At 42.6% G+C, this 9077-nt stretch overlaps 1 protein-coding gene across 1 annotated transcript in view; it reads right to left on the bottom strand.

The window, feature by feature from the left end:
• The window catches only part of myt1la (myelin transcription factor 1-like, a), a 63205-nt gene that overhangs the window by 21568 nt on the left and 32560 nt on the right, over nt 1-9077 (bottom strand). Inside the window, exons 7-10 of the mRNA XM_035678087.1 lie at nt 7253-7877; nt 5502-5920; nt 3507-3641; nt 967-1057 (exon numbers count right to left, since the gene is read on the bottom strand). Of these exons, the coding sequence (XP_035533980.1) occupies nt 967-1057; nt 3507-3641; nt 5502-5920; nt 7253-7877 (1270 nt within the window). The remainder of the gene's footprint in view (nt 1-966; nt 1058-3506; nt 3642-5501; nt 5921-7252; nt 7878-9077) is intronic.

Here is a 9077-nt window from a genome sequence, read left to right as displayed (position 1 = left end):
CACATTACATAATTCCAAAAATATGTGTGTGTGTGTGTGTGTGTGTGTGTGTGTGTACTTGCTGCCTGCATGTGATGCTCTGCTCTGCCTATTAAACAGCTGAACTGCTGATGTGACGCAGACACACCTTCAGTTCAAACATGGCAAAATTTTAATTTAAGCCCCTTTCGCACATTTCATCTAAACGAGGGAATGTTCCAGCCTTTTTTTGCATGATGGCAGTGGAAACAGAGAAAATGTGGCAATTTTTCAAATCGATTCATATCCAGATAAACCTCTGCAAATCTTTGACCAACAGCTCTTTTTGGAATAAAAAGTGCAACATTAGTGGGGAGAAAAATGCAAAAACAAATTTCTCATATGTGAAGGTTGTGTGTCAAACGAGAGACTTCTTGTGTGTTTTCGCCTCTGATTTTAAAACTAGAGGAACAAAGCAGTTCACAATTCAGAAAATGTCAACTTTCACTATCCAGTGAAATCAGCAGAGACTTGGCTTACATGAGACTTCACATCTTAAGATCTGACTTGAGACAATGCTTGTGATGGTCAAATCTCCCTCAAAAACCCTTACTATTAACAGCAAGTGCTGTTTCTAATGGTCAGCATTCACAAGGATGAAAGACTTGCAACTGACTTGTAATTTTCTTATGAAGACTTGGCACTTGCTTAGGAATGCAGTTGACATTAATGTATGATTTTCAATATACAGTGCCTAGATTATGTTAGGGAAATATTAGATGTGATAAGCCACACAAAGACAAAACAAACCTGAGTGTGCTTAGTACAAATTTGGGGAAGCAAATGTGACGCTCAGAGAGCAACACTGAAATGAAGAAGAGGTTTCATCTTAAACTTCTCCATCAAACAACAAACAAACTTACAGTATTTGTACTGCAAATGTGCCACATTCACATGTCGGCGGTGTTATTCAGCTGTTAGCGGCCTGGCTGAAGGACGCTCACTCACCTGCGATGCGAGTTCCTGTTGCTATTGACATGACCCCGTCCAGAGCAGCCAGGAGTGGGGCACTTTAAAACATTTTCATACATGGCAAGGACTTTGACAGACAGGAAAAGGTGAGAAAGACAGCGAGGGTTAGGAGCAGACAGGAGAGTTACCAAGCGTTCAGCTACGACGGTTAGGCATGCCCAGATTACAGCTGCACAACTGGCACGACAACTTCAAAAGAGTGATAATGAACACAGCAACAAAGATTCAGTGTTATGACAAACTCCGGCGTGAAAGGATTATGTGTCAATAGCAGGAAGTAAACACATTTCCACCCATTGATCCGATAAAACAACTGTTCACTAGTGAAAACTATACATTTCATTTTATCTACCTCAACAGTTTCAGGTTCCCTTCAGGTTTTTGGTTCTACATAGTCAATGAAAATGTCCCTCCCAGCAAAAAAAGTTCAAGGTAAATGTCTTGCCCTCACAAACTAATGGGTTTCCAGTCATGTCTGATACATGTAATCCTTTCCTGCCGGGGGAAACACTAGTCTCATTTGCAGTTTTGATCACTGTGCTCATTTCATTAAATTGCATGAGACAAGAACAAACTGGAAGCAAAAGTTTGTCATGCACTGTTATAATCTACTGATGACTCTGCAGATGGTGAAAGAACAACGTGTGGGGTGATGAACTAAACACTGTGGTACAACAGGTTGGTTGGTTGCCATATATCACAATCCATTCTCTTTATATGTTATGTATCCATCTACAGTGTGCCGATACGGTATGTAGAATATGTTCTTCATATTGTTTTAAACATACTGCAGGTGCGTCCCTAACCCACCAAGACGACTAAAGCTTGATTTGATCTAATGTAATAATCTAAACATGTTACCTGTGAGTTTACTGTGCATGCATTAAAGCAGGTTCAGATGATCGGAGATGTTCACATGCAGGTGGTTTTGTGAGTTTTTGCAGGCAGCAGGTGCTGTTCACATGACACCGGCAACACAGATACCAAAACCAGACATCAGGCAGGTGTGATGAGGAGGAAGAAAAGAAAGTAAAGGATGACACAAAAACTAAAGCAAAAGAAAAACCTCTTTGTTTTCCCACAGTGAACATAAGACGGCCAACTTTTAAGAGTGTGTTTGTGCTATGAAATGTTCACTTCAACACTTTTTTATGTTCGCTTCAGTTAAGAAATAAAATCGAGACAGGTTGATTTGCTCTAGATAGAAGTGAAACTGTATTCAGTAGTCAGACGTCTTTGAAACTCGAAACCTTGATAATGTTTTGCAGGAATCATCTAATGATCAAAAACATGCTAAAACCAGCCATAGCCTGAATATGTTTTGTTACATGCTTAAATTCTCATTTAAAACAATGCAAATTATTTATGGATGAATGAGCGATCAAGCCTCAGCTCCACCTGTAGCTTTTACCAAGTCAAACCCAGTACATCTATAAAACACTTCCAACAAAACAAAACACAAATGTGGAGTCATGCAGGACGGATGCATGATGGTGGACAGCTAACATGCCCAACATTGTCCAACTTTCACTGCTACACACAATCCATCCAACAAGTCATTTGAAGTATTAATTCTTTATATCTTATTCTTCTGAAATCAAGAGAAATATATCTGCTTGTTATATATCTTGGTCTGACCAGTAAATAAATAATAGCAGCCATGATACTGTCTGTACAGGAATTTACTTTTTCTACGGGCATTAAAGTACACTATGGTGTACTAAATACTGTCAGATAATAAGTTGTAGGCAGATTTTCTTTTTTGTTTTCAGTGAAAAAAACAACAACTATGGTTTCAGATGTACAAACATTTCTCAGACGCAAAAATAGTTTAATAGGTTAAGTTAAACTAAGGGGTTGGAGCTAAAGAATGGGTCTTTAAGATGAATTGCATTCATGCAAATGGAAAGAATAGAAAGTTTTGAATGTAGCATTAGACCCATTAAGAAACATATAGCCACTACTACCATTCAGAAAAAGCTAACTAGCCATATTAAGTTGCGTAAGTCAGCTAAGGCGAGAGATATTCTTGCTTTTAGCTACAAATTGGCATGCATCCGTTTGAACCTTTATTTGGGCACATGCTCAGAAATCCTCAACGCAAACGAATGGTTAAAAAGTAAGTATACGTCTGGCCTAATTAGCCTAGCTAACCCCTGAAGTTCAATTAGTTCTAGCCTACAGCTTGTTATTAACATTAGTTTTTAGCTTTTAAGTGTATTTATCTTTCTTTGACATTTAATCTTTATATTTAGCCAGCTTTGTTAGTTAGCTTGCTAGCACACAGAATCTGGGGTTCCTAAGCTCCCCCAGTTGATGTTTAACTCAACGAATAAGATGATTTCTGCCTCCCAAGCAGCTCCACCTCTAAGAAATGTTTGTACAGTAAAAACCACAACCTACAGATCAGACTGGAGTAATATGCTAGCTGAAATGACTTGTCAGAGTATTACTTTGACTTTTTTTAAAGCTGGGTGTGTTTTCAGTGGAGCGTGACATCCAGGCAGTGGACCTACTCTCAGGCGGGACTCTGTCTTTGTGAGGACACCCGGACAGGCTGCGGTGGTGCGGGTACAGACCCGTCACATGACCAGTCCCATCACAACCTGGCGTCGGACACTTACTCTCCTTCTTCTCCCCTCTGGAAGAGTCTGGAAAGGACAGAGAGATGAGACGGAGGAAATTAGAGGGAGGTGGTGTTGAGCCGACAGGTAACCACTAGCCGAGTGTCGCTCTGGCCCATATATGGGTGCCAGATTTGGCGAGTAGCCTTGCTCTAGATCTCTGAATTACCACCCACACCTCAGATTTGTTTAGTGCGTCAAACAGGTCTGATGTTGTACGCAGTGATGGCTCTTGGTGGTTGGAGAAACAACTGACCTAGCTTCTTAGGCAGAATGAAGAATGGGTACATCATCTTTTCCAGGAAAATAAAACAAAACAAACCCCCAATTCCAACAAGAACTCAGCTTAATGCAATGTCAGTTTTAGGGGGGAAAATTTGGGTCGACTGGGTTGAGAATCAGCTCCAGTTAGCAGCACTTGGTTCAGCTTTGAGCCAGAAATTGACCCCTGAAATTGTCCCAAATTCACTGTCCTTGGTCAGATTCTTGATCATAATGAAAGCTTTCCTGTGGACTAATAAAAAGAATCCTTTGGTCTAGCAAAGCCATCCTCTGCGCTAATGAAGCAGTCTGAAGCCCATCTGAGTCTGTTGTGTGGCTGATGACTGCACCGCTCCAACTCCCTCCCAGAGGCAGTGGGGTTGTATTTGAGTAGATTTAGAGAAATAGGCCGCAGATAGCGTCCCACAGATGGATTTGCTCTCCTAACGGGCCGTGCAGATTGCCATTACTCATGCCTGACAAGCCGGCCGTCTGATGTTCCCCACACCGGCCTATTTTAACAACATAAGCTGCTGTCAGAGGAAAACCGTGCATCTGCAAAAAAAAAAACGCGTTGGTCCTGAATGCAGAAAATGAGTGCCCATTATCTCATCGGCGGCCACGTACAGCATTTCTGAAATAACACAATGGGATTTTAACAGGTTTTAAGAGCCCAGGGGTCAGAAAACTCACTCAACCCGGCAATGTGCACATAAATGTTTGAATCAGGGAGGAAAAAGACAGACATTAAGGTTACAGTTATTTGTTTTTTTTCCCACTACAGCACTGATAGCCTCCGGGTGCTGCTGGGCTGAGGGTTACAATAAGTCAGGCAGACAAGATAAACTTCCTCTGCGCTGACCTGGGGTCAGATTTTTGGAGGAAAAGCGGATTCAGGTCAAATGTGATGCAAAGAGGTGACGTGAATTTGGCAGAATTTGGAAAAGAAACATGATCAGATGACAACTTTGTGAATACAGTTCAAACACTCAAGTTTTCAGGAATATTTACTGTTTTTATTATCTTACAGTTTATTATGAGGATTCTGTACAGTTTCACAGCTGCTTTATTACAATGTGAAACTGTTACTGCTAAATTAACAAGACGTTTATTTTTAAATTATTAGGAAATTATTTTGGTCAGGAGCTGTGAACACTGATGTGGTTTGACGGTGTAGAGCTACACACTGACTGACTGACTGAACTAAATTTGCCTCTGGAAGTCCAGCCGCTGTGATAAAAATAGTCCTGGTATGAAAAAGCCTCCCAGACAACAATTTCTCTTTCCCAGCTGTAAAATATCTGAGTGTAGGACCACGTGTATGAAGAAACAATGTAGACAGAACTCCTCTTGAACACAAAGCATTGGGTTGCGCTGTAAACAGCAGCAAATATTAGAACTTTCACCCCTTACAATTGTGCACAAGACGTCTATAACACGCTATGTGATACCAAAGAGATGAGAAAGACTTTGAGTTAGTGCTACTGCTGCTCAGGAGACTTTTTGACCAGCACAATATGTCCTTATTAAAAAAACATATAGAATCAACATATATAGTCTCACAACTTTGCTGAACACAGATCGATAATGACACTGAGGGTCAGTGTGTGGGTTTTTACTGCCTACCTTTAGGGTAGTACGCCCTCTTCAACCCATCGTGGTGCATCCTGGACTTGCGCTCCTCGCCGGCGCTGCTCAGCCTCGGGCTATGCTCGCCGTGGCCACGGTGATGATGATGGTGATCCCGACGGGGAAACGTGTGCTCTGAGGCCATCCGGTCCCTCATGACCTTTGCCCTCTCTGATTCCAGGGCGATGGCCTTCTCCAGGAGCGACAGGTTTCCCTTGGCCATGTCGAAAGTCTCGTCCGAGCGGTCAGAGGCCACCGATGTGGTATCTTCGTCGCCCTCCTGGCTGCAGCTGGTTGGATAACCTCTGGACGCTGGGCTCAGCTGCTCCTCCAGCTTCATAAGGTTCACCATGTCGGAGTAGCTGCGTTCCAGAGACCTGGGCTCCCCCGGTGCACCCTGCTGGCAGCTGTCGTACCTGAGCAGTAAGTGGGACAAGAAATGACCACTAGTGACTGGTCAAACAGGAGAACTCTGGCTGATAAGTTGAGGTTGTCTCGGAGTTAGAAATGATCTGAATCTGTTCCTAGAGCCAGGAGAAATAATAGTTTGTCCAGGAAACCAGACATTGTTTGGAGGTCTTGTTGCACTCAGTCACTTATACAGAGAAGTTTGGTACAGTTTCACACTTACACTAAAATAACTCTTTGTGACATACAAATGCTCATTTTCTATACATTCTTTTGTTTCTTTAAAAAATAGTGGGGCCAGAAAAAGTTTTCATTTTCATAATTTACATCAAAACTTTTTCAAGATTATTCATTAATCTACTATTGGTAACTATGGAAACGAAAGACTTGCATAAATCCCAAATAAGACCTTGTAACATCTCATATGAGAGAGGCGAACCATTGCTACTGCAGCCCATTTGAGCAGCACATAGTTCTCACATGAACCTACACGATGAAGAACATTTTTAAATATTCAAATCTTACTTAGTCTATCTAAGTAGCCCTCAAATTCAAATTAATTCCACAGCTTTAGCCTACAGTATTTGACCATAACAAATGTGTGTCTTGCAAACACAAACAGATGGCACTCGAACAGAAATGGCATGTTGACATTTTTTCAAAGGCAACGAAAACAACAGAATTGCCATCAAGCATGAATGAAGCCGGCTCCTGTTTATCGAGCGCGGATGACCTGTCACTTACATCTCAAGACTTGTTGTGCAACACAGGACATACATTTACATATATGACTAATTTGCCAAATAAGTATTAACATAAGTTACTGTAATTCTGCTTTTTAGCCATTACCATTAGGGGAAAATGAAATGAACTTTAAAACCAAGCTTTTTAGATATATATTTTACTATGATCATTATCAGTAGTATATTAATTAACTAAAATAAACAGGAAGTATAATGTTGCTAGCAGATTAGCTGGATTTTTGTTTACATTTTGGCAAATTGGTACCATTAAAAGTAGCCGAATTAGCTATTAGCAGTTCCTGTTTGCAACATACCCATAGATGTACAGATGACTATCAGTGTAGTACTTTGATACTGAAGAAAACATAATAATTTTCAGGTCAAATTACAGTAACTAACATCCCATTCTAAACACCTCACGCAGTATCTTTCCCTTGCTCTGGAGGAACAGCGCCCTCTAACTGTTTTGTGACAACCCAGATTTCCCTTCAAATAACAGCAAAAAGTGCAATGGTAATGGTGCTAATGTGGGACATTAGAATATGAACGTGGGAATGAACAAAAAAATTATCAAAAGCCTCTTTAAAGCTTATGTACCTGTTCAGGTGATGCACCATCTGCTGGTCTGTTGGGAGGTGGTGCAGGGCGTGGAGGGCGGGGCGATCAGACGTCTGTGTCTCGCTCAGTTTCCGAGCCAGGTCGAAGCATTGGTTCCTCAGACACTCCAGACTGCTGAGGCACACCTCCTCCTCGCTCTCATCCGCCTGAACCCTAACCCCTACGCCGGGCCGCCCGTTAGCATGGCAGCAATCATCCCCCATGGCACCCTCTGGGTATCCGTCCTCGGGCAGCATGGCGCCGTGGCCCTGTGCCAGGAGCTTCAAGGAATCCACCGTCTCTCTGACTACATCGCTGTCCAGGTCCACGCTCAGTTCGCCCTTCCGGTCGCCCTGATCGCTGCCGTCATCTTCCTCATCATCTTCATCTTCCCCGGCGCTGTTGGAAGAGTTGCTGTTCATCTCAGACTCGGTCATGGCCTGGTAGGCAGCGTCTTCAGCGATCTTGCCCAGGTTGAGCAGCGACTTAGCGACCAGCTCGTCGTAGTTCTCGTACTCCTCTCCGGTGCCGTTACCAGCACTGATGGTGCAGCTGTTGTTGTTGTTGTCGTCCTTCAGAATTGGAATAAGCTTTGATTGTCCACTGGGTTTGTAGTGGTTCTCTACTGTCAGGAAAGAAGAAAAACTCTTAGGATTTATAGTGTTCAGACACCTAAATAGAAAACCCATCTCACATCACAACAAGTTTATACCAATTAGCATAGTTCCCCTCAGTATTTTGCAGTATAAACAACATAAACAGTAGGCAATTGGTCAAAAATGAAAGAGGAAATGGATTCATTTTGTAGATAATATAACTATCTCCTCATTTATAGAATAAAAATCCAGCAGATGAAAAGGAAATGAATCTCATGTAGCCTCTAATAAACTCAGCAATACTGATGAACCAAGATTCTTCTAATATATTTCTGAATACATTAACTGGATACCTCCCAATTATGAGCCACTGTTTACTCACAAAAAACATACAACCCAGAGCTGTGCAGAGCAGCACTGCTCTCGCCGCTAAGCCTTACTGTTGATTTTGGGAACACAGACGGCGAATGAGAGCAGAGAAATTGAAAAGGGAGGCGTGTGAGGTGCTCCGATTCGGGAGCCATAAATATTCTCAGGAGGAGAAGCCGAGGCAGAGCGCATGTGACACGTCCGCCGAGACGAGGAGGCGAACGGGGAGGGAAGGAGAGGGTGGGAGTTAATAACTCAGCAGAGCTCCTCTCCCGATTATTCGTGAAGCGCTGTCAGAAGCGATTGAGGACACGGGGGGTGTTGGGGGGGAATCGAGGGAAACGTGGCGGGCGGGAGAGTGCAGAGCATCTGGTCTACCAGAGATTCGGCTCAGCAGCTCTCATCACTTTCTCCTCTCCCACTGCCACTGCAGACCCAAAATGCAATGCAAACCAAGTCTGGACACCAGTTTGACCCACAACATTGCTGGGTTCAAGTATCTGTTAAAGTAATCACTTTTTGGCTTTCATGCATACATTATGTCTACTTTCCATGTTGACTCTGTTCAAACATGATGGGACTCATTCTAGTGGGATGTTTGGCATCTAGCACACACTCAAACATCATTTGGTCAGACACTTGACCTATGACCTTTTATCGTAAGAATACAATTATTCACGGGGCCACACAAGGTCACTTGTAGGCCTTTTCAATGTCAATCCCCAAAATAATAACACATTTTGAGACGTCATTGTTAAAATCTTCCTTATAGTAAAATGTTCAATACACACTTCATGCAATTGTGGACATGCAACAGGGACGTTGCCACGTAAGCAGCGCCCCATGAGCAGTTTCTTGGG

This window comes from Morone saxatilis, unplaced genomic scaffold (assembly GCF_004916995.1).
Source record: "Morone saxatilis isolate NCDOM2014 unplaced genomic scaffold, NCSU_SB_2.0 Contig7, whole genome shotgun sequence".
NCBI classification, from domain to species: Eukaryota; Metazoa; Chordata; class Actinopteri; family Moronidae; genus Morone; species Morone saxatilis.
This window is presented reverse-complemented; position numbering and strand designations above follow the sequence as displayed.